Raw genomic sequence first — 26,605 nt, forward strand, 5'->3', positions numbered from 1 at the left:
TAAAGATGACCACCGTAATGCAACAAATCAACTTTACGATGCGAAATCGTGAAATAAATACAATTAAAAATTATATCTCGAGAAATATTTTCGGATATTAAACGGATATTACAGGATCGCGGTAATAAATTCTCAGATATTTTACAGGCCTGAAAATGTTTGACAAATATTCTAGTTGGAAATTTTTATGCAAGGAGGAGCGTCGGTCGAACGTGTAGTATTAACGTTATCGCTTGTTTTGTTCGACCTTCGCGGCGGCCGCCTTCTGTATCTTGTATTCATATCATGCATTTTGCAATTCTTAAGCTTTATGCGGCTAATCATCCTAGTCGCCGTCCAATAAGTCTTAGTGTCCCTGCTCGAAGGGATTGTTAAAAAAAAAAAGATATCGAGCACGGGAACAAAACGAAATATGTTGAACAACATCGAGTCGTTTCAACTTAAGTCTTTCGAAACTTCAATTACCAGCATTATCAAATGTTGTCCTAGTTTCTTTCACCTGGTAATCCTATGTCCTAGAACGATTGTACGTTTCTCTTTGTGTTTCGCACTTCTACGATTTAAATTGTTAGTTATTCGATACGGGACGTTTCGTTTCGTGCTACTAATTATCAAAGTTCCACTTGACCAACCGTCCACTAGCCGTTATTACGCAAAGATTGATTCGCGTTATGCGGTTCGAACCTTCTCAGTTAAGATTATAATTGTTCAATATTTATGTCGTATTAACGACATCGATGTCGGACATCACACTGGTATATGCAAATGTGCCACGTTTCTTCTGAAACTTTTAAATGCGAAACAGCCACGTTCCTTCTCAGAAATCGCAATCTTCTGCACGCAAAATACTTATACCCTGTATAGATACTTTCCTTCAGGATTTTCCAAAATCCTGCCGCAATATTCTCAACTTTACGAATCTTTACGAAACTTTAAGAAATATCACAAATCTCTGCAAAGCAATTGTGATTATAAACTCCTCTTCTCAGCATTTCCTTATCTGCACGAAATCGCCCAAGTTCGATGCCCAGTTATATAATATATACAGATAATATTTATCAGTTTCGTGTATCTTTTTCTCAAATCCTCCCCATCCTTAATTTTTTTAAAAAATTTTTGCTAAATTATTTGACCCGTTATATATGAACGCGATACTTTATTTAATACTTTTCAAGTCAATTCATAGAATGTCCTTAATGAGTTAATGATCCGTAAATTTTTATCTATTTTATCGACCAATTTCTGTTGATGATACTTCCATCGATTATAGGGGTAGGTGGATGGCGATCTGAACGGAAGGCGAGGCTTGCGCGTAGCTTCCTGGTCGCGGTGCAACAAGTTCGGTGCTCGTATCGCCGGCGACGGTTCACTGACACGGGGCGTCGATGCCGGCAAACGTCGCCGGGCAGGAGAATGGCGACGTGGACAACGACGGCGGCGCCGAGGTAGCGTGGTTCGTGGCTGTCCCTCGGAGCGACACACTTGACGTTGAGACGCCATCGCCGAAGGACGCATGAATATGTATACTATCGCGACTGTCCGGTGTTATCTCGCGTCCAAATGAGACTCGGTGTCGATGGACGATCAATCAACACGGTGTTACGTGCTTTTCTCTTCCTTTATTCCTTTTGCTATCTTCTTTCTTTCGTTAATTTTACATCAAAGTTGGTGATTACAATCTGAAATCCGAGCAGATGGAGTTATTACTTTCCAAACGAAATCGAATATGACTTCCTTTTCTATTCTCTGTTTCATCCTTTGTAAATTGTGATGAACGGTGACCATGCTGGATGGAAAGATGAAGTGAAAGAAATCGATTGTGGTGAATTTCCGGTGGGTAGACTAGGATAAGTCGGTGCGTAGGAATGAATGGAAGAGCTATAGAAAAGGCTACACCCCCGCTGATTCACGATGGACTTCCACGTTTCATCTACATGTATAACTAAATCGATTTATGTTAATTTTGATGGTCTTTGCGTACAAATTGCTCTGAAATTTCGTATTTTATTTGTATAATATAAAATGAGAATTACTTTAGACTCTTTCAAGTTGTCAGTCAGTGCTATAATCGGATGTAAAGTTCCTTTGATCGAAATTTCCCGTCGCACCTCGGTTTTTGTTATTATTGTGTACCAATTACTGTGCAAAGTTCGTGACCTTAACTCCTCGAGGAATAATCTAGCGTTACGCAACGTAATTACGTGGCATTAATCTTAAACCACGTAGTCCACGTTGGCTTCATAACACCGGATCATTAACGGAACAATTGTGAGAGACTTTGCTTTGGACATTGTTCGTGTGCACTTGAAATTTGAGTGTACCTTTTAATTAAGCAAGATGAAGGGAGACGATCGATTGATCTGCAGTGAACTGCAGTTATAAAATAAAAGTGCATCGTAAGCAGGGAGATCGATCGGGAATCCCCGGCAAATCACGCGACACGTGGACGTCCTGCCGGCATATAGGAGGCCCTTTCGTTCCCTATAGTCACTTCTTTGCCGCGCGTTGGCATAAAAAAGTGGAGCCTTGAATCCTCACGGAAGGAACAATTCGACGATCCATCAATTTTGACAGGCAATTTCACGGAGGACAACATTGCAGAAAAGAACGCCGGCTGGCTAGTATTTCTTGTCTTGAGGCTAGTATTATTCTCGAGGTACGCAGAAGTAACAACTCGATCTTGCTCTTGTCATTACCTGAAGTTAAATTATTCCAATTATTAATCAAATTTAAATTAAAGAATCTGTAACGAAGCTTTTTGGTAGATTTGAATGATCATTATGCAGTAAAATTTATGTTTTGTAATTCATTGGTATAATATCGATTCTCCTCCTTTTCGCAAAAAGACTTTCTCATGATGGATACTATTGTAGTATATTAACAATCTTTAATATCCAAAATCTTGAAACAGTAGAAGGTCTTCGGAAGATATCCGTTCGTGAACATACTTGAATAAAAATGCAGATTTTCCTCAGGATTGTTTCGTTGATCCCGAAAGAGCGAGATCGGCTGAAAAACAGAGAAGAGGAAAAGAGAGGAGGTAGAAGGTGTCGGCCTTGCGCCGATGATCGCCGCTGAAAATCAGTCAAGTTTGCGTGCCGGCTCCAGCCTGGGGCAGCTCGAGGAGGCAGCGGGCGACGGAAGTGTGGGTGGCGGCAACGAGGCTGGTGGAGCCGGCGCAACTACTACCTCGGAGCCAGGTGAGAGAGCTAATTATCCAACTTGAGATTGTGATCATCCGAGTATGTGTTCCGGGAACCGGCCACCCAGATCTCCGATCAGATACTCGCGCTAAAAGGTGGCGCAACCTCTTATGGCACTTAATAATCGCTCTCCGCGATCCTGTTATCAGACAGATGAGAGATTTGGTTTGTTGAAATTCACGAAGCCATAAGCCACGTCCGAGGCCATAAGTAAAATATTTCTTTAAAAAGTTTCAGATTAGAAAACAAATATATTTCATATCTTTGTTCTATTGTTCTCATAAGATAAGTAGTTAAGTAGATTTCGCAGGTACATGATTTCGAAAGAACGTGTGCGTTTTATTATCAGATAGTTTAAAAAATTAGATTTAGCAACGAAAAGCTGAAAGGGAATTGAAACATCAAAATAGAAATACAATTGGGTTTCTCAAGGGTCTATGAACGAAACGATTTAGTACCACAAAAGCCTGTGCCGTGGCTTGTACGGCGTCTACCTTCCGGACTACTTTTTGGTCTATACATATATGTGTATATACCAAACGGTATATGTGATTGAGTATTCTATTTTTTCATTTCAATTCAAAAGCACGCCATTGCTCTTCGAAATACTCCTTATTATATATTTTTTAAGTTTCTGTGGTGATAAATAAAAAAATTTTCTCCTTTGTATCTACCTATATTCGAATGAAAAATGAATAGTTAGAATTAACGAAAGAAAAAAAGAAAAAAAGAAAAGGAAATCGACAGAAAGTTCATTGACATTTTTCTGCGATTTTCATCGTATGTTGTGAACAGGTGTAATGAAGAAAGAGGAGCAGGAGGCGGCGCAGAACGAGAATTCCCTGAAAGAATCAACTGGTTCAGTGGTAACAGTAACTACACCTAGCGGCGTTGGGACAACGGCATCGACGGTGAACGCCAACAACACCACGACGACCAACACGACGGTCGCGACGGCTTCTACGATGCCTGGTGGAGGCGCTCGCAGCGAGGTAGAGGAGGAGGAGGAGGAGGAGGAGGCAGAAGAAGAAGAGGAGGAAGACGAAGAGGAAGAGGACGTGGAAGTGGAAGGTGGAGCGGCGCAAGAGGCGGTCGGTGGCGGTCTTCTAGCAAACGAAGGTGGGGGTGGAGGCGGCATGGCCGGCTTCTGGAGGCAGAGTAGACCCTCCAGTCCCCGCATGCCGCCTCCGGAGCAGCCGGAGCACAGGCCTAAGAGCCGACACGAGCCGGCGCCCGCGAGATACAACAACCTCGGTTACTGGAGAGCCAGGAGAGTCACATTTTATAAAAATGGCGACCCGTATTTTCCTGGTATTGAGTTCAGGTAAGCTATTAAAATCTATTTGCCGTTGATGATCGTGTTACGTAGCCTGATCCTTGGTCATGTGTACAAAGCGGCGCTTACGCTAGTACCCTTCTTGGGTGCAGGTGGCGTGTCCACCCTTCGTGGCCTTGATTTTGGCCTATGAATGAGATTCTCCCTGCGGCATACAAAAGATACTAGCCGTACAAGAGTGATTCATTCGTTTACCAATGAGTTTCAGAGTTAAATGGCATTGATTGTGTAATACTGACGAAACGTATCGGTAAACGAAAGTCGATTGTGAAAATTGAAGTCGTAGTTCTTATCGTAGCGATAACTTGCAGGTTTAAGCCAGGAAGGGACATTGGTTCCCTGGAGGCACTCCTGGATAGGCTGTCCCTGCGGATGGACCTGCCCAGAGGGGCGCGACACATCTTCTCCATGGATGGTGATCGTAAACTCACTTTGGACGAGCTCGAAGACGGTGCCTCGTACGTCGTTTCCAGCTACAAATCGTTCAAGGTAAGCGAAAAGAACTTTCTATTTATAATTTTTTATTTACAATATCGCCAGATGAAATCTTAAAGCTCAGAGAGAGGCGAGAATCATTAGAAATACGTATCATCAGGAAGAAATACTGCTGGGAAGAAGCATTACTTTCCAATCAGGTTACTATGCATGGTGTTTAAGATTGCTTGGAAAAAAGGGTCTTAATCGCCCACCGGCGGAAAAGTGGGTCATTCGATCTGATACATTGCACGAAGAAGAAATAAGGTCCTTAAGACACAGGATCGCGTGTATGTGTAGATCAAATCTGGTCAGGTAACAACAACCCTCCTACCCCACCCTTCGAACCTGAGAGAACCAATCTTATTACGACAGCGATAATTTAACACGTGCAGGGACTTGTGCATGGCGAAAAGTAAATATCCTTTTCTACTTGGGGCGTTCGTCGCTTACGTATCGTTCGTATAATTAAAGCGAACCTAGAGCTGGTGTACACATAACACACGCTTAATATTCATGAGCCGCAGCCTGTGTACAAGAAGAAAACACTGGCGACTTCTACAAATGCGTACTTTGAACGTGTTGGGCACGCGTATACATACAGCTAATGCATACACACGCAGATATCAATAGGAAGTATAATAGGGCTGGCCGGGTCGCGATATAGCAATTTATAAGAAAACTGCGTATATTGCTGTCAACAATCTTTGTGTATCTGGCCCAGATCAGTCTTTAAGCAGGCCACACGCAATACTAATCTGCCTGGTTTACCTAAAAAGAACAGTCACAACGATCATTGTTCTATATCAATCTTCTTTGACAAATATCGAACATTTAAAATTGTATTTTATTCAAGTCAATTCTAAAATGCTTACGTTAATCGCTGCATTATTCAAGCGTAGAGCGAATCAAGGCCAATTCGAAAGGGATCGTCTACGAGATTCGAAAGTCGAGGGATTGGTTGCAGGGAAAAATTGTCCAATTAACGGCTAAACCTTTCAACTCAATTCGCCTGGAAGGCCACGGATGTTCATTATTTTTATGAAAGCGCCGATAGGAAGGATCGGATATCATTTATCGTTACGTCATGCCACGTGAAGGGTGGTCCACGCCCCAACCTAATTTCTAGGTTTTAAGGTGTGACCAAGTCGCTCATTATACCGTATATCGTATCGTCGTAGTTTCTGCTTTCCTACCTCGGCTTGTGTACGATCCGTTATTTCGATCGGCGTTAGGTCTCGTGTCGGGTCAGCCCTTAATCCGGCAAAGTGGCCAAAGCTTATGCACGATCCTATCGTACTTATAGTAACCTTCGCATGCCGATTGAAGTCCAGAACCGGTGTTCATACACCTATGACCTATATCCTGGATTCTCATGAGCAATATCTACACTGAGATTCGCCTTGACCTATATCGTTAGAGATCCAATCGATATTAAGCTCTCTACGAACCATCTTGTTGTTTTTAGTCATAAACGTCATCTAAAAATTTCAATCAAAAGGAACAATCGTAGGTTTAACGAGATTCGAATAAAAAATTGCATCAATAATTCTTCTCCGTAAGAATACCAAATGATACCGAATCTAATTGTACCAGATCAGTATTAGGTACATATTTTGACTATTGTTTACAAAAGCCACGTGGTATGAAAGATCGACGTACGTAGGTGAATCTGCGGTCTTAAGGTAGGGGTGGGAGCGTGTCAACGGGACGAAAAGTGGGAGTAAGTATCATCACAGGGTTGGCTGGAAAGCGGGGTGAAAAGGGCTGGCCAATTGGATCTGCGGTTGCGCACCAGTCCACCGTTCAAATGGTACGCCATCCTATTTCGCTTAATGCCTCATTATCGTGCTTCCATGCGTTCCACTCGTCTGCATATTTTCATTTCCACCAAACCAGTCATTAATCCATCTTTCCTCCATGTCGTGATAACAGTTGCGCCTTTAAATGGACTCCAGTTTCTTCACCTCGCTACACGGATGACCTAAATTTCTTTATGGCGCCACACCACAAAAACTTATCCCGCTGATCTTCGTCAGACTAAAATGTAGGTCGGATGCTCGATCGTTTGCCAGTTAATTCACTTCCTTCGTGTCGTTCGTGTTTTATGCCATTAAGCGACTGTCCACTGTTCAATCGCTTTATATAGGTCGAAATCTAAGCACATGCAGTTTTTGGTTCCTCCCGTTTCCTCGAAACGTTTTACGCTGTTTTTCTTTTTTTTTTTTTTTATAGTATACATAGTCGACTTTCTCCAAGAACGTATGAATCACGTTGTAGCATAGGGGGTTAGAGACAGGGTGAGGGGGTAGGTTCGTATTTCCGTTAAGGAGACCGATGCAGGGCTCTCAAGTCGTAGGGCAGCTAGCAAGGGAGAGACCGTATCTCATTGACCGTTGGTCAGTCCCGCAAGGGATCAATAAATACAACGTTCTCCACATAGAACACATTCACAAACCGTGTTTCCACTGTTCTGTCTGAAGAAACTTGACGAAGCAGACTGATATTCTCTTAACGGTTCAATATTTTATCCCTGATAAGTATAATCCATAGTTAAAAAGCGTACAATTAGAAACGAGGATCACGTTATATTTGGAAATTTATGGTTGCGTTCGAAATTGCAATGAAATAGTGACGCATGGAGGAGCGATAACATGATGAAAAATTAATGTTGCGGGATAACGGAAATGACGAGGAACCGCTGGAAGATATAGCGTCGATTACAGCCGGCTGTGAGTTGACGCGATCAATTATGTTCTGACCGTCTCTCGCAAAGGCGTTACTACTGCGGTCGGAAGTAACAGTTTATTACTACTGCAAACCTCTGAGCGCAAACGTAATGCACACGTACGTATGACAAGCGTTTATCGAAAGGTATCGATGCTATGTGACGACATCGACCGATTCGAATGTGTGACACTGACATGGAACAGTGCACCAGTCGGGCATCGAGGTCTCCGTCATTTTGATTGCTCACGCGCTACGTTTCTTATAATCGTATTTGCATTTTCGTTCTATTCGTATTACGAAAATGCTTAAATAAAATTTGAAGAAGCGATAAGCAGAATGATGTATTGTACGCTTATACGATTCTTTTTTCCTTGAAAACGAAACTTACAACCTTTGTATTCGATCTTATCGATTGTACGTTGATTAATTCCACGGATGTAATATAAATTAAGTATAAAAAGCGTCGCCAAAAATTGCCATCCTTCAGGCAGCGTTTTACAATCGAATAATCGCCGCGATTATTTCTTTGTAATCTCTAGTGGCACGTTTCGAACGTAGGACGATCCGTCACGTATGTTTCGAGCTCGTTCTTCATTTTCATATCGTGCCGGCTTTCGCCGTGATAACGAGTCCTTTTTCTTTCTGAAATAGTCGGTCGCAGCTACTGTCGTGTGCACACGTGTTCCCTCCCGTAAATTCATAAGGGATATAACAGCGTTGGTGAGTGTTCTTGAAAGAAATAATTGTTAACTGGTCTGAAATTCATGTCAGCCACCCTTCACCGTGATATGTCACGAACTCTAGCGCCAGAAACTTCTTGCACGTATCTGGCCTATATGCGTCACGAAATCACAAGGAATACCTTCCTAAGAAACGAATAAAATATGTAATTACAAAGAACGGATCGGTAACATGATCGTTGTTGCGTTCTTATGGACGTTTCACGCGAGGCTATTCATGGGACATGTGACATGTAAGGGAAAGATTTCGATAGCCATAATCTCGGTGAACCAAATTTTGTTCTGCTTTTATCGTCTTTGGGCCGACGAAAATATTGCATGCTTGCCAGCAGATTAATTACACGTACACGGCAAGGGAGAGGGCGAAGAAACGGGCAAGGTAGTCGAAAAATATTTGCTACGATAAACGGACTCCCTTAAGCTCGTAAATTTTTTTGATATCCACTTCCTTTTCAGGTAGTTGTTGTTTTTTGTTCTCCTAGGCTGCATGACTGACGGCAGTCCACTTTAATTGACATTATTACGTCGATCTTGTGAGCGATATACCTTGAGTTATCGAATAATTACGCGAACATTCGATCTGATTCCAACTGATTGTAGAGTTCGAGCTGGTGAGTTCTTCGTCGAGCTTCTTATTTCGTTTCGCGCTCTTTTATTTTTGACTAATACCTCCTTGCGGTTAAATCAGCTTTCACGGATGTAGAAGCCCAAGTATACAACCTGATATTTAATTACACGCTATTTCTTCTCTGGTCAAATTTATAGTATAAAAAATGAAAAAGTAGAAGTGTGACTCGAAAATATGACTTTTAGTGACCTGATTTTCAAATTGCGATGTAGAAAAAAAAAAAATGAGGAAAGTTTAATTAAGAAAATATACGGCGAGACATATGTCTGCATATTAAATAGGAATGTTAATGCAATTAATAGTAATTATAAGGTCGTTCCATGCAACGGTAAGTTCCTTCTAATTATCTTCATAAGAAAAACTCCCGGACTTTCCTCTCGACATATCGACACGCAATTGAACGATCCGCAAAGCGGAAGGGGACGTGTAAGTGCGAACTCAAAGTGGTCAGAATGTTGCTCCGTTACCTACTTTCTTTCTCCCCTCTTCCTCCCGTTATCATGAAACACGCAGATTCGTGTTACTATTCGCATTGTAATCCGTGGCTCGGATCATTTATCGCTGGTTGTCGCGCTGAATATGTATGAGGTTCGAATTCGAAATAAATGAATTTCGGTAAGGGTCGATTAAAGAGGAGCATTTCAAGAAAACCGGTCGCGATCCGTCGTTCCCTCCGGTGCGTATTACACCAATCCACACACGTTTTCGCCATATGACGTGTATACCTCGATCGACGATATGTAAATCACTGCGGCATCCCGTCTGTATGGTATTCGTTGCCTTTTGACCAGACTGCCTGCACGCTTGTCGCAGAACATTCGCAGGACAACTACCCTGTGTGTTAAACCTTCTCTCACTCCGTGTAGCACGCTCGCTCGTCACGCACTCCTATAATATATGTCAATTACGATTTCAACTTCTTGCATGCATAAGTAGCTCCGACAACCCTCGATTTTCTTCTAATAATGCACAGAATAGAACGAAAGTAATGCAATTCTAAGTTCCAATACATGAGAACAGTAGAGAGGAACGATAGAAGAATTCTGCTGTGATGTGTGGTATTAGTAACAAAAACCTATATAAATTAATTTATTTCCATTTATACGTTATATTATTTTCGGACTATCCTGCAAAATATATTTCAAAAGATTTCAGAAATAACCTTGGTCTTTTTCTTACTGAATCTTGATACTGTTGAATCTTGATAATCAATCTACTCTAAAAGTTGCAACCATTTTTATTTTAGGAATTAGACTAGTTGATTTTCATAGCGTCAAGACCAGCCTTCTTTGAACTATATAGAAATTATAGTAATTCGTCAAAACACTGCTTGAAGTATCAAATATCAATTAATTCGTAGATGATTGAGTGGAACGCTTTTGTTCTATTGTATATCGAGCCTATGTGGCACTATGATACAAATAGTCGTATGTTGTGGATGATTTTCATGTGAGCAATTTTTATATTAACATCTTACACAAAGTGCACGAAGCTAATATTAGGCAACGATCGTCGCGAAAAATCAGGATTGTGTATACGCCGCACGAGATTACCGATAAGGGAAAAAAAAAATGTTTCGTGTTAATCGGCCCGGCCGAATTAACCCAACGATCGCCGCGCAAATAGCTTATCGATGCAGCGAGCCTTATCACCTGCCAATTATAGTGCCGCGCGCGTGCATCGAATGCCATGTGGAAACCGTTGGAAAATGGAAATACATTTTTCCTCATCACAAATTCGTATCAATTTTATATATAAAATACATAGCGTATTATTTTGTATCAGAATGATAGTGAACGCTCTTTTCTAACTAAAATATTCAATTCGAGTAATCGAATTAGTGTTGCAAATGATAATTTATAGTCAGTGACCTGGCGCCAAAGGTTAAGGGTTGGAGTATAGTGAAGCGACCTTTCAACGGTCTTCGCTCTCTTATCAACAAGGTAAACGGTTAAGACGGATATTCACCCTGTTATACGTTGCGAGCTGGTGTTCCAATGTAGATGAGAAAGTCAAACTCAATATCCCGTCCTGTTATTCTCTGCAAAGGGATATATCGATGTGAAAAGCAAATAATTTTCTACTAATAAATTATGCAATGGAGAAAAAATATAAGGTAAAAAATATGATGGTTAGAATATTATTAATAATCCCTATAGGCTAATATTCTTGACAGGATACTTGGTTATAGCGTAGTCGATTGTAGAATATAGGACAGGATTTCATTTCCATTGAAGCTGGAGGTCGCGGTTAATCGAGAAAGTTCGATCCTTAATACCTGAAAAGAAATCGAATTTACTCGAATCGTGTGGCAGATTTTTTACAATACATACAGATAAATAATTAGGTCAAACGTAAAATTCTTGATAACGTTAGAAGTAAGAAAAAGGAAGTCACAAAAATTCTATTATTTATCAATTTGATTGCGTAAAATGTTGCGCAGCATGAATTGTTGTATCAGAAAGATGAATCAACGGGGTACATGACCGTGTAAATGCGTGAAAAGGTTAAGGGTTGTAGCACCTATGGTGAACCCAGAGTGTGCACCCACGCATACTTTCGTTGCGCCTTCCATCCGATCGCATACCAACAACCGGAAGATTGTTGCACCGTGACCTTGGCCTTGCAAACAAACATACGCGTTAACTCACACATATTGTAGTTCGCTGGCAAATCGTAATTTATGGGGACAGCGTCATAAATTACTATACGAACCAGCTAAACTCCTCGTGAATGGACTCTTGTTTCCTCTTTCTTTTTTCCACTCCTAGTTGCCTTGTTTTTTTTTTCCAGCCACACGATCGAAATGGCTATTTCATGTTACAACGTCGCGCAAACTGTTCACCTGAAATGTTGGAATCTATAGATTATATAAGTACCGTATTATATACAAAAAATAATATTCTTTCAAATTATTACGACGTCCGCTTGAAATTATGAAAATTGTATTTTCAAAACATAATATCTGTGAGCTTTCGTTTCATCTAGCGGCAAATACTTATAATTATGAGAAATAGATCTTTCCATGACGTTGTGCCTTGCACGTCGATGAAGGGGTGTATTTTTAGTTTGTAATTTATTAATAGACACCTTCGTGAGCAGCGAACCTTACGAGGTTCGTTTCGATGGAGGAGATTGTGTACGTCGTTCTGATTTCAAGCTTGCTTGGAGTCGATCAGATTGCGGAAACAAAGTTGACCCGTAAACTGGTTTCCAGTCTGATCAAACAGCGAGCTTCGACAGTGATATAAGAAAGTAAATAATAATAAAGACTGTCCGGTAGCCTTTGACAGAATTCATGAAATTCGTTAAGAATCTAAGCACGTTATAAATTTCACTGGCGATGGTGTTTATATACAATAATATTCCTTATTCTATAGCGGAAACAATCACGTACTGATATATGAGAAATTTATAAAATTTTATTTGTTACACTGATAGTTCGTATCTGTGTATTTAACGTACATATAATTGACAAAGATATAAATTAAATATTAAATTTAAAATTTGTAAATTAGTTATTTTAGAGATATATCTCATCGGAATTAATAACGTTACCAGATAATTCGTGAGATCTGTCTAAGGATTTCCAATCGATCCTTCCCAAATTATTGCTGCTGATTCATACCACAAAAAAATTGTATATCTCTTCACTGTCCAAATGTTCTCCTTTCAAAGCTCGTGCCTCGAGTCCATTAAGCGTCTTAGTCACGTTGTCATGAGTATTTATTGCATATTATAAGAACAATTTGAACTTGAACTGTCTTTGAATCTTTCTTATGACGTCTTCGAATAACTTTTAAACGTACGTACATTTCGAAGTGTAATTTTTTAAAAAGCTAACAATTTTCGAGAAAAGAAATCACTGAATGGCTTGCCTATTGGTTAAGCTTACGTCACGGAGGGTGCATTACCGGAAGGGTTGCTCGCCTGTGTGAGAAAGAGAGAGTCGTTTAACCTTCACCTTGTGTTAATCTATGCTTCCATTATCATAGCAATCCCATCAAAGCTGGCATTGCATTGCAACTGCACGAGGATGAACGCGTACCCATCTATTGGTCGATCGAGTTATCTTCTAATGATGAATTTCTCTGAAACTTGTTTGCATCATTGTTCGGGTCGCTTAATACAAAGTTTAAATTAATATAAGGTTTAATACAAAGAAAAATAAGAAGTATCTGTGAAATAATTGAATTGCACGATTTTATGAAATTTTGTTATTTGCCACTGATAAATTTGGAAAGATCTTAAGTATAGCAAACGATTGCAAGGTCATCGAATCTCTGGCATTCTGCCGGCAGCAGCGTGCGTGTCTCGAATTCATAAGTCGGTTTATTACACTATTAGCCTCGTTAACGTTTTTTTCATTGCCTCTCTGTCTCACTTGAATATTGACCCCATTTAGTCAACAAGGATAATTGGTCCTATACGATGCTACTTCTTTTTTCATTCGGTACGCCGCCGTATCAGGGCGTGGACGCCCTTAATTCCAAAGAATGCTTTCAACCTCCTACCAATTTCCTACCGCGAACACTCATTTCCGAACGTATATCCTCATTAACAGGTGTCCATCAAGCTTCCATTTAACAAAATTTCCACTCGTCCATCATAATATACCATCATTTGTCGACAAATCATGACACAGGCAAAATTACATTAGAACCATACTTTGTAACAATCAATTGTATGCAAGAACCTTGTTATATATAAAATCTCATACACGTGAGATGAAGATAAAAAAAAAAAAAAAAAATAGTGCACCTGTAGTATATTACCTTTAAGTTGCTTATAAAGTATTCTTTATGATATGCAAAAGATAAAAAGTCATATAAGAAAGAAAGACGATAGAAATATATAATTTTGTACGATATAACATAAAATCTTTATGAATATAAAATTACCAACGACTAGTTTATTAACGTGTTAACTATAATTTTCCATACCTCGATAGATCTTCGATTTAAGACCAGAAAATAAGTCAATGACTAAAAAACACTTCTAAAGATTTTTGCATTTCTTCTTCGAACATGTAGCGAATCCAAATTTTTGACCAGCAATCTACGTGTCGCACGATTTGGTCAGCTATATACACTCAAGTACAGGGGGTGGCTGTTTGGCCTTGAGACGCGATGGCTCTCCTAGAAAGCGGAGGGGGAGGGTAGGGGATGTTGCAGCCAGGGGGTTGGTTCTCCAGCCCAATGAGGCAGTACACACCCCGCCTCCAGTTGTCCATCGAACACAGTTGAGGTTGCACCTAGTGGCACAACCTTCTGACGGCCCTCGTTTGCTTTGGACACCACGTTTTCATTTGTTCCGATCGTAGTTTTCCTTTGCGATCAGCTGCTGCGATTACAAGGCGTCGCCTTTTCCACGGAAGTTTCCCGTTCTTTTTTACGAACCCGTGTCGTTCATACAATTATACAACCAAAATTAAAGTCTTCCAATCTACGAAAAGTACAGTTGTACGATTAAAACAGAAGAAATAACAGTCTGTTACTTGTGCGACTGTTTCCAAGTTCTCGAACTTAAAATTTTTCGGTCTGTTACATAAGGTATTATTAGAAGAATTAAAAATATTGAAGAAGAAACTGAGGGTTACTGTGAGCAAGTGATGGAAAAGAATGTGATAAAGCAGGGATAAAGTTTACTGTTCAGTGAAGAACGTTCTCTAAGGACTGTGAATATCGTTGAGTGAGACTACAGTGATCTAGGTTCACCATTGAGTCGGCAAGTTCCTCGTCCCGCTCGGACTTGGAGCCGGACTTTGGCGCCGGCGGAGACAAGGCGGACTCTTATAGCGACTCCGAGCTAGAGTCCTGTAGCCCTAAATCCTGGGACGGCTGCGACAGTTTTGTCGTGTTGATGAGCGATTCCTTTGAAGTTATATCGCTGCCGGCCGATATGTTGCAGGTCCTCCAAATCTTAATCCAGATTCTATATATTAATGTTAAATTATAGTAGGTGAAACAAATATAGCGAGGCACTTTGTGATATAAAGTGTTAACAATTAAAATGAATATTTAAACCTTAAAGCCACTAGCATAGTTTCACTATATTCGCTTAACCAATTATACGCCAGTGCCGTTAGAAATAATTAATGGAATTGCTTGAGGTCTTCACGACTTGTTTTTAATTTATTATCTAACTTGGAATAATAGCCGGCCAGCTACGGAAAGAAAAGCAACACCTGGTACACGAGTCCTACTGGCGGAGGTAGCAGAGGTGGAGCAAGCGTCGGAGGTGGTGTCGGAGGATGGCAAAGTAGACCACCAGCGGTGGCGAGTCTTAGCAGGAAAGCTTCCATCACCGACGAAGCACCACCTCCTGGCGGTGGAAAGCCTTCTTCGGGACGTGTCATACGAATCGTTAACAACCATGACCACACAGTACAGGTAGTAATTACAAAGCACACCTAAAACGTATTTCAAATTTCTTTGTATTTTTCTTTTTTTTATGAGTAACAACTAATTGATTTCAGTGTCGAGTCTTGTTGAACCTCCGTACTTCGCAGCCGTTTGAAGAAGTACTGGAAGATCTTGGACAAGTATTGAAGATGAATGGGGCCAAAAGAATGTTCACAGTTTCAGGTCAAGAGGTAAAATACTGCAATGGGAATAAGTATTGTAAAAGTTCACGTGAAATACAATAAAAATCCGTGGCCGAAATTGTCGAGAAGGATGACGTACATCGTGATCGATTGGTGTACGTTCGTGAACGGCCGAAACGTGGGCGACTCGAAAGTTTATCAGCGATTTATGCAAATCGAAGACATTGGCTCGGCATCGTACTTATAAAATCTGCTTGAATAATGTTTGTCCATAAATATGCATGCGATGGTGGGGGTAGAAGCGTCGAAACGAAGCGTGACGATATCGGGGTCGACTTCTTTGCAATAAATGGAATAGGGTCGTTGATTAACTCTCTTTTCAATCGCCTCCGAACGATCTTCTTATTATACTCAAAAATATCGTTGGTAATCAGGGAATAAAATTGCTGAAAAAAGGAAATAGGTCACTGAGCGATACAAACAAAATTTCACTTCAATAGATACTGAAATTCACATCTTGTTAATGCTAAAACATAGCAGATGGAAGTAAGATATTATTATTCCTGTTTCTCATCGTTGCATGTTATCTGAATCATTTTTGATTTGAGTTTCACAACGTCATAGCAGATTACACGATTATACGTTCTGGTGATCGCGGCCGTTGTAAGCCGGTTGGAGGCTCGTGGGAAAAAAGGTCAGAGATCCATCTTTCCAGGTCACGACCGTATATGAATTTCAAATTGACCAATTTTCTTTAGCGAGCATTCGACTACCTTATGCATCATCGTGTATACACCCTGTGACGTCTACGTCAACAGTGACGTTCGCGACACGATTCCGACACGGGAATAAGATGTGTCTAGGTTCATTCATTTTCACACCTACATTCCTCTTTCGCGTTTGTTTTTACTGACACCGCATCCTTAGAATTTATAATCAAGGATAATCTTTTAAAGACAATATTAAAAGCAAAACCGCAATTTTTCATCTGTTACTAAACTAAATGATTATACCGTTGACAGGTAAGAAGTTTCTCGCAACTAAGGAACGAATTCGCTGACGTGGATACTTTTTATCTGGGTACTGGGTCGGGGATGGGTATAGCTGGTGCTGTTACCGCGTCCCCCGCAAGAAGATCCAGATCACGAGGACCACCCACTGTGGTCGAGGATATCGGTCGTCAAAGACGAGCTCGTAGCAAAAGCAGACCACGCGCTTTGTATGCCCCTGATTCAGACGTCGTCCGAGTAAACGGTTCTCCATATCGCTCTTCGCTTATCCATTATGTACACCGATTATCTAATTGTAAATAACGATATTAAACGAGCACATTACGCTCTTTCTAAATAGATTATAGCGTTGTCGAGGTATTGCGAGACGAACCAGCTAGAGTGACTATTCGAGGATTGAGACGATCCTTTTATCCACCTTCCCACCTGCCACCGGTGGACAATTCTCCGCCGGATAAGAAGCTGCAACTTGAATGGGTTTACGGATATCGGGGCACCGATACCCGAAGAAATCTCTGGGTTCTACCGAGTGGAGAACTTTTGTACTATGTCGCTGCCGTGGCTGTTCTCTTTGACAGAGAGGAAAATGCACAACGGCACTATGTGGGCCATACGGAGGATATTACGTGCATGGAGGTATTATCGTTGGTTTCAGTTGCCACTTTAGCTGGATTATAATCGATCGGAAAGATATTACGGGAACCTAAAATATATAAGACGTTAAAATAAAAAAAAATGTAAAAAGATAATTTAACATCTCCGGAATTTTAATGAATGTAAATGTTTCAACGTATTCGCTTAATGTATATGGTAGGTTCACCCAAGTAGAGAGCTGGTGGCATCCGGACAAAAAGCTGGTAGACACAGAAAAGCGCAACCACACGTTCGCATATGGTCAACAGAGACTCTGCTTACTCTGTACGTGTTCGGAATGACTGAGTTCCAGATGGGCGTCTCCGCGTTAGCGTTCTCGCAACTGGTAAAATATCACACCCAAATGCACGCATACGCGATACTAATGTACTAACATAACGTGAACCTAAATATCGTATAAAAAGGAATTGAACAACGAGCACATTTCTATATGATTCTCGGTGCACAGAACGGGGGTAGTTACGTATTAGCGGTTGACGCTGGCAGGGAGGCGATACTCTCAGTGTGGCAGTGGCAATGGGGCCATTTGTTGGGTAAAGTGGCGGTAAGCTTTTCTCCACCTACTTCGCGCACGCTACAATGTCATGATCATATATCATAATGTCCGCGTGTAATACCAATTTTTATAGACCATGCAGGAGGACCTAACCGGTGCAGCTTTTCATCCTCTCGACGACAATCTGCTGATTACGCACGGTAGAGGTCACTTGACCTTCTGGAATCGGCGGAAAGACGGTTTCTTTGAAAGGACGGACATTATCAAACCTGTACGTTGTAATGTGAAGTAAACGCGCGCTCGTCTATTTGGAGCTGCTTACTAATTCTGATTTTCCATTTAAGCCGTCCCGCACGCACGTGACTAGCATCCAATTCGAGCAAGACGGAGATGTCGTCACGGCAGACAGCGACGGTTTCATCACCGTTTACTCCGTGGATGCGGATGGTGCATACTTTGTACGAATGGAATTTGAGGCGCATAATAAAGGCATTAGCTCACTTGTTATGCTATCAGAGGGAACGTTGCTCTCTGGCGGAGAAAAAGACCGTAAAATCGCCGCGTGGGATTCTCTTCAGAATTACAAACGTATCACGGACACTAAAGTATGTGTGTAACCTAGATTTTAATTAATAGTCAAGTATTATATGTTATGCTATCTCTGAATGTTACATTACATAGTTGCCAGAGGCAGTAGGAGGTGTGCGAAGTATCTATCCTCAGAGACCAGGGAGGAACGACGGAAATATTTATGTTGGAACTACCAGGAATAATATTTTAGAAGGTTCTCTTCAAAGAAGGTTTAATCAAGTCGTGTTTGGCCATGGCAGGCAGCTGTGGGGCCTTGCTGTGCATCCTGACGACGAAGTGTTCGCTACTGCGGGTCATGATAAGAATATTGCACTTTGGCGTAGACATAAACTCTTGTGGACGACGCAGGTATTAATTTAAATCATCAAATCTTCACATTCAAATAAAAATTTTAACTAAAATCTTAACTAAAATTCAAATTCAAACGTAATGTTTGCTTAGGTCGGTTTCGAGTGCATTTGCATAGCTTTCCATCCTTTTGGAGTTGCCCTTGCCGCTGGTTCTTCTGAAGGTCATCTTTTAGTCCTCGCCGCAGACACAGGCGCAGCTGTAGCAACCCTTAGAGTTTGTGGTTCACCTTTATCATGCATTGGCTATAATCCAAGTATGATACACATATAAAACACGATTATATATATTTGTATATTTTTGTATGTTGATTATAAAAGATATAAGACTCTATTTTTGTTGAACAGCGGGAGAAATTGTGGCGATGGGTTCTCAGAATGGCAGTGTATATCTCTTTAGAGTATCTAGAGACGGATTCTCGTACAAGAAGAGCAACAAGATCCGCGGAACGCAACCATTAGTGCAGCTCGACTGGAGTTCCGATAGCAGATTTCTCCAGACTGTTACACAGGACTACGATTTAGTGTTCTGTAACGTTGCTTCTTTTTATAATTAAATTAGCTTTAAACTTCAAAGAGAATAAATATAACTTAGAATACATTTTTCAGGGGATGTGAAAGCCTTATCATCAGAGAAGAGTCCATTAGTTATGAAGGACGTGAAATGGTACACGCACAACTGCATGGTTGGATACATGGTATCTGGTAAGTATACGCAAGTTCTGTAACAGTAAGAACAACACTGTACATTATTATTATTACACTTTCAGGATTATTAAAATAATATTTAACAATACTATTTACAGGAATGTGGAATAATCGTTACTATCCGTTAACGACTGTTCTAACTACGTCAAGTAGGTCAGCAGCTCATGACATGTTAGTCAGTGGTGATGCAGAAGGCTATCTGAGACTTTTCAGGTATCCATGTACCAGTGCTAAGGCCGAATACGTCGAAGAAAAAGTGTATAGTTCCCTAGTGGCCTGCGCCAGATTTCTCTACAACGATCAGAATGTCGTCACCGTCGGTGGGACCGACGCTGCGCTCATGCTTTGGGAACTGGTCGACGAGTAGATAAAAGGACTACCTCTTGTTATAAATTTTGCCTTTGTCTTCAATAGTCTGGTAACTAGACTATTAACGCGATCTGTACAAAATTGCGATGATCCGTTCCATTGTGGAACTTTTTTAATACCAATGAACAAACGCGACAAATGTTTATCTTCTTATCGTTGCGCTGAATACAGTTCAGTAACATGCGTTCAGCAGTTCGTCCTCAGCGAAAGAATTGAACGGCTGAGTCGATACTTAGCAAATTTTGCAAACGTTTTCATTCAACTTGACTCGGTTGCCAAGCATGTTTTTTCCGGCGATAATGTGTTCGTCGTTTATTGTCCAATATCCAACCTGAAGAGCGTTAAAACTGTCTGGCATGTTTGTCTGTGGCCTCAATTTTGTGTCGATGAATCTTTCTAGAGACAAGGAGACATTTTTCACGTTTTAAGTATAGTTTCGTGCAGCAGCAACGCAGTTCGCGCTTTATTCCCTGAAACGTTGAAAGAAGTAGTTTGATATTTGTAAACGAAAGGAAGATAAGATCTACTAGAAATATATTGCATCGCTCGACTGTCTTGAAGTTAAGCGTCTTGCAGGTGAAATACATTCACTTTTTACATCCGTTACCACATCATAGCATCTTGTGAATTTCTCCAAGACATTCGCCTCCACGAAATAATCCGTACACGATGTTTTTAATTATTTTTACTTCTTAAGACCGGCATTTGACCAGAATTTCTCATTACACGTTTAAAGATCGAGACTTCTGTTAGTATCGACGATAGTAACAGCGAAGGACAAGAATCTATCTTCCCTTCCTTCAACTGTTTTGCCATTGTCGTGTTACGACTTCTTGTATGCATTTATGATAACAGCGACAAACGATAATCGTTATCACGCTACAACGATGCAGTACATTATTAAAGTCGTAATGAAAGCAATACAAATAGGCACACGTTATATGTGTATCCAGTAGGTAGTATGAAAGAAAAAGAAGCAAAAAGAAAAGAAACAATATGTGCACGTTCAGGAGCGTGCAATTTTTGAGGCGCTGGCGCCCCTTGGTAGATTTTAAGTAATGGAGATAGATTTAAACAGAAATTGAGATGAAGACGATAAATATTACATGCACCTTTGTACCGGGACGATGGTCAATTCGTTTTCTTTCATAGTTTCGAAGATTTTAGAGAAAATGCTGTTGCGGGTCAACGCGTCTCTCCGTCGATTCTCCCTTTTGTTCACATCCGTTTCTAGGGAAAACAAATTGATGAAGAATAGGGAAAAATATACAGAGTTTAAACGATATATTACTATTACAGAAATATATATTATATATATATATATATATAAATATATACATATAGTAGTAGATGCAAATGATAACACGAGAATCTCTCATGTTAGCAAGCTATGCTCGGGATCGTCACTGCCATGGCATCGAGTTCGAAATTTTTTCACAGCCTGCATGCTTCAAAATACTGCTTTCTCTGAGAGAGCTCGTGTGATCGAATGTATTTCAGGATACTGATCACCGTGAGCCTTTATCCGAACCTTTAAACGAACTCTTATCGACGATTCAAACCTGCTTTTGCGTTCTATTATTTTATTATGTATTGAGCGAATATCAGACTACACTTGTTACTTTTCTAAGGAAATTTGAATATATGAACTTTGCGATCATTTTTAGAAAAAAAATCTGCGAAAGCAAATAAATTCGTATATTATAAGAATCATTGTAAAAGAGAAATGTTTCAATCGCAGGCGGAACTGAATTTTGCTCTTCGATGCGTCCTGAAACAAAAACGAAAAGGATTCAAACGATCCCTCAAATCTTTAGCATAAAATCGTAACAGTGTAGAAAGCTATCTTACTACAATAAATTCTGCACATTAGATACAAAATGATTGAATCATTACTATTAACTATTAGACGTATTCTAAAAATAATGACAAATTTTTTTTACTACAGGTAATCAGTAAGAGTAAAGTATACACAACTAGTAACTCAAAGCGATTCTTTATTATTAATAATTTTATTTCTTACACTATGAGTGTTCTTGGTAAGCGTCTAAGTGATTCATTTTCCTTTCATTCTCTCAAACGTAACACGTCCACGTCTCCTTTCCTCCTTTGAAACATCTTTCTCTCATTTTTTTCACATCGAACTTCGTATCGCATAGCTATTCAAGGATAGAAAGGTATGAACGTGCCGGCCGCATTCGTGTTCAAAATGTCTATGCGCTACGAAAAGACAGTTGTTTAAAATTCGGCCAAGTATAAAACAGGAACAAATACATAAAATTATGTAAACCAGTACAATTTATATCAGAAGAAGACCAATTACTAATTACTGAACAATTTCCTTATTGTGTTTTCCAATGCTTAATCACTTTATTTCACGAGACGCCATACTCTACCCGTGATGATTTATTATTCAGTTTCATCATCAGTTTAAATCGTGATAAATGCGTGCAAAGTGGTTATTTTATAAATGGAACTTGAACAAAAAATGCGTATAATTACAACTGGAGCGCATGAAACATACTCGAACAGAAATGTTTCGCGGAACGTGCGAGAAAGTTTTGAATTGAAAACGAAGTTTCGTTTTGAACTACAAAGTTACTGTCAACTGATTATTCCATTCTTCCTCTATGATATACAGACTAGATAATACAAGAAGGAAAGCCACCCGTACGTCCGTGTTTTGGAAGCTTTTGCCGTGTTTTCCTTTTCTCTTTTTTTTTATTTCTAGTATTAACAATCGCACAGTTGATCTCTTTAGACACAAGTATCAGCTGTTTTTATCCATTGTCCTTCCTCTATTCCTATAACGTTTTATTTAAGCCGAGTTTGTAAAGACCATTTTACGTTTTATTTTTGCTTCAAAATGAATAAAATTTAACATAATTTGTATACATTATCTGCTAACTGAGGACTGGTGTCTTAAAAATATAATTCCTTGACATAAATATAATATAATATAATAAATATATAATATAACCTTGACATTATTGAAAGTAGAGGAGAATAATGAATAAAAAAACTGACACTTATAATAAGGTCCTACAGCGCCGCGGAATCGAGGTACGACGAGAGGCTCTTGTTAATCCCCTCTGAAGACAGGCCCTAAGCGTGGCGCGGGGGAGCTCTGTGATGTATTCCATTGAAATTCCCAGAGCTTCCTCGATCGCGCCGTGGTAGCCCACTTTAGAGGTTTTAGCCGGTAAGGATCCGGCACTACCTCGCAGCCTCCTCATCCACATGATTAAGTTAGATTGTCGAACTTTTTCCTCTCCTCGTCCTTTCGCTCCTCTTCTAATTTTCTTCTCTCTTCATCATTTCGTTGCTCTTGTAATTCCGCCCTCTCCTCATCTTTTCGTTTCTGTCCCAATTCTCTTTTCCCTTCATGCTGTTGCTCCTGCTCCAATTCTCTCCTCTCTTCAATCTCTTGTTCTTGTTGTTTTGTTGCGTTTTTCACAGAATTATCAGATCTCTCTTGCGATAGGCCAGCTTTGGTGAACAAATGGATCGGCCGTTGGAATCCTTTCGATGGGTGCGGAGGTATCGATAACACCTCGTATTTGGAAAAGCCGACTTCAGAAGATAAGAGATACTGCGTGAAGTTATGCGGTCGAAATTCAATACTCTCATAATTCTTATATATCCGTTCCTATGACAAGAAAACAAAGTAATATATATATATATCAATTTTAGGATAATATAATGATTAAATATATCTTTTAAAACAAGTAGGGAAATACTTACTGTAAGATTCTTCTTCTTGGTGTAACTACTCCAACCTTGAGGTTCTAGTAATAAAACTCCACCGGGGCGTAATTGTGCGTACATACGCCTGAAAGCCTGTTTTAAACCTGCATCTCCGAAATTCAAGTGTATCCATTTAGTTATCGACAGACAAAGAATTGTGTCGAACTGCGGTTGTTCTGTACATAATAGTGAATCGTCCTCGAGCACGTAATTACCCTAAAAATAAATATATTAAAATTTTTTAGAACTTAAATTTACGTGATATAATATATGTAATTTAATACAATACCTGTACAAAAGTGACATTGTAAGGGAAACCTCTGTGACTTTTATTCTTTGTGAAACCTGGAATGTCAACTGGACCATAAATAATTGGCATAGATATTGGAAAGAAGTTTACATCTTGGTGATCACTATCCTCGTTACCAGCAGGAGACTGTGCACAATTGACATAATGTTTAATATTTTTTCGAGCTATATTGATGAGAGTTCTATCAATATCTATACCAGTTACACTGCGGGCAGAGAAATCTCTTGCAACAGAAAGAGTAATATGACCAATGTTGCAACCAATGTCTAATACATCTTTGTCAATAAATAAATATTTGTACTGTACAAATACTGTCAGTCTTGTATCCATATCATTATGAGAATTACGGTACCCATAATACCTGTTGTAATTTCCATATTGATAACGAGCATCTTTCTCTCTGAACCTGGGCATCGTTTGTTTCTTCTTCTTATCTTGACTTGGCCTATGCAGTGGTCTGGTCTTCCAGCCACCAGGTTGTGGAATTACAGGACTGACAATTTTATCTTTAACATCCACTTTCCTTAATCTTTTGTCTTTAGGTTCCTCTAAACCTTTCAAACGTAATTTATTCTTGTCTTTCTGTGAACTTTCTGGTTTTGTCTCTTTAGGCTGACTGGATGCATTAGTCGGTGATGAATTCAGTGGTGGTTGTTGTTGCTCTGTCACAATATTGTCTAGAACACTTTGTTCCATGGGTTCTACAATATCGATAGCATCACAGTCTTTAATTTTGATTTCAGTTGAATCACTTGCATCATTCCCAGAACCAGAGGATGCCCGTTTTTTCTTTCTATTTCGTCGCTTAGAACATTTCTTAGTTGGGGATATAAGTTGTTTTTCATATTCCTCGTTGTCATTACAATTGCTTAGATTCAAAGGGTCACAGATATTTGGTGGAATTATAACTTCGATAACCTCTGTTTTATGTCTAGGTGTGGGCAATGGGCTAGACTTAGGTGTAACAGCATTCATAGCTCTATTTATTTCCTCATCCTGCATGCTATTTAAATTTAAAGGATCGCGTATGTTACCACCAAGTAAAAATTTTGTGGGTGGAATAATTGCACCTTCCTTCTTCCTACGTTTATATGGTGGAAAGAATTTACCGTTGCTAATAAAACTCTGTAGACGTTTCCTACCAAATTTAAAATGACGACTGTCTTCGTGCTTGTGTTTTTTATGAGAAGCATTAAATGTCTTTCTCGATTTTTCATTTTCCTTCTTAGTAATATGACCCATTTTGGTGGACCGATCAACTTGTGTGGATGACATCTTTTAGAATCTAAAAAGAGAGTGGCAGAAATTAGATTTAGATTTTGTGTTAAAAATTAATAAATACCATTAAAAAGATAACAATTCGAAAAAATGAAAATAAATAGTAAACCTAAATTAAAAAATATTGCCTGAAACTCGGATTATATTTATTTAACATGGTATATGTAAATTCTACATAGTCGATGAAAATTTTTGTAGTAAAATTCCGAACTATCTAAGCACATAAACGTTATCAAAGAATAACGTAAAACATAAAAGAAAAGGCGTTGTGGTAGGCTTTAAGATAATCTTCTTCTATAATGAATAACCGAACAACGAACGCATCGTATCACATAAGAATTTATCACATAAAATCTTGTTCGTACATATTACGTACATAAATTTAAAAGAATATTTCTTAGTGGTTGAAGCAATTATTTGTCGTCCCGCGAGCTATTTAAAATCGCGTGACTTTAAAAGTATTTGTACGCCTAATATTTTTATAATAACTCAATTAAGTTAGTAAGCATTCAATTGGGATCAAAACAAATTTATGTATTAAAAATAGAAAAAAGTTTTTTATTTAATAAAAAATCAACCATCATAATCATCTCTTCAGTGACATTATATGACTTTTTTAATTTAATTTTAAAGACGGCGTCGAGACGAATTCAAGGGTGTCATAAACAGTTAGTTTTCTCCTATAAGTTCTTAAGAGAATCAAAAGCAGATGAACAAATACTATTTCAACTGTCAAATTTTTATGTTTATTATATGATACATTTATAACGCATTATTGAAAATAGTTGTATGCTATTTTCATACGTAGAACATTGTTAATGTAAATAGTTTTTAATGTATCAATTGATCGTTTAAAGTTATTGTAAAAAACGTAGGTATACAAATATCGTTTTAACTCACGGTATACTCGACTCTCTGCGTAAATTTATCATTCCCGCGACCGCGCATGCGTAGATTATGGTTTATGGCGTTTTGTAAACGAATGGTCGTCTAACCCTACGGTTTTCGTTTTGGATTTTTCCCTTTAGATGCCTTGCTAAACGTATAAACTTACCGTCAAATGTCTTGCACCCGACTTTGGTTTCAGTTCAGTATACTTCTTGCTCGCATTAAGCACAAAAATCCACGTTTGTCACAAAATATGTGATGCACCCAGCTCCGAACTGTCGTTGTGCGCCCATCAACGATGGCGAATAGCTGCTTTGCTTGCTTTGCTCAAACTCCATTTTCTATGTGGGTACCCGAATGAACTGAACATAGCTTCGGCAATTTTCGGCTCCGAAATACAATTTGATTGGACGAAAACAATTTTTTGAATACTGTATAAATGCAGAACCCTTAGAAAATTGCAGAAAGTTTTGTAATTCAATTGTTCGAATATTCCAAAAGGAAACATGTATATATGTGAATATATATATATATATATATATATATATA

At 39.3% G+C, this 26,605-nt stretch overlaps 2 protein-coding genes across 4 annotated transcripts in view; one reads left to right on the forward strand and one right to left on the reverse strand.

Moving 5' to 3' along the window:
• Positions 1-758: 758 nt before the first annotated feature.
• Positions 759-21,714, forward strand: LOC122573191 (echinoderm microtubule-associated protein-like CG42247). 3 transcript variants are annotated; one of them, XM_043739254.1, is made up of 17 exons: positions 759-2,656; positions 2,965-3,200; positions 3,999-4,527; positions 4,851-5,028; positions 15,270-15,503; positions 15,590-15,706; positions 16,681-16,912; positions 17,009-17,304; positions 17,483-17,647; positions 17,771-17,866; positions 17,952-18,089; positions 18,163-18,423; positions 18,500-18,757; positions 18,851-19,013; positions 19,105-19,287; positions 19,366-19,461; positions 19,563-21,714. In XM_043739254.1, the coding sequence occupies exons 2-17, from the start codon at positions 3,065-3,067 to the stop codon at positions 19,829-19,831; spliced, it is 3,351 nt and encodes a 1,116-aa protein (XP_043595189.1). In that variant the 5' UTR covers positions 759-2,656; positions 2,965-3,064; the 3' UTR covers positions 19,832-21,714. The 3 variants fall into 3 exon arrangements, with proteins under 3 accessions (XP_043595189.1, XP_043595187.1, XP_043595190.1); XM_043739252.1 differs by having other exon boundaries at positions 2,976-3,200; XM_043739255.1 differs by lacking the exons at positions 759-2,656; positions 2,965-3,200; positions 3,999-4,527; positions 4,851-5,028 and adding an exon at positions 14,366-15,021.
• Positions 21,715-21,810: 96 nt separating this feature from the next.
• The window catches only part of LOC122573193 (7SK snRNA methylphosphate capping enzyme bin3), a 5,623-nt gene continuing 828 nt past the window's right edge, over positions 21,811-26,605 (reverse strand). The window contains exons 2-5 of the mRNA XM_043739261.1: positions 26,223-26,505; positions 23,870-25,175; positions 23,578-23,796; positions 21,811-23,482 (exon numbers count right to left, since the gene is read on the reverse strand). Of these exons, the coding sequence (XP_043595196.1) occupies positions 23,078-23,482; positions 23,578-23,796; positions 23,870-25,165 (1,920 nt within the window). The 5' untranslated portion in view covers positions 25,166-25,175; positions 26,223-26,505 and the 3' untranslated portion in view covers positions 21,811-23,077. The remainder of the gene's footprint in view (positions 23,483-23,577; positions 23,797-23,869; positions 25,176-26,222; positions 26,506-26,605) is intronic.

This window comes from Bombus pyrosoma, linkage group LG11, assembly GCF_014825855.1.
Source record: "Bombus pyrosoma isolate SC7728 linkage group LG11, ASM1482585v1, whole genome shotgun sequence".
NCBI classification, from domain to species: Eukaryota; Metazoa; Arthropoda; class Insecta; order Hymenoptera; family Apidae; genus Bombus; species Bombus pyrosoma.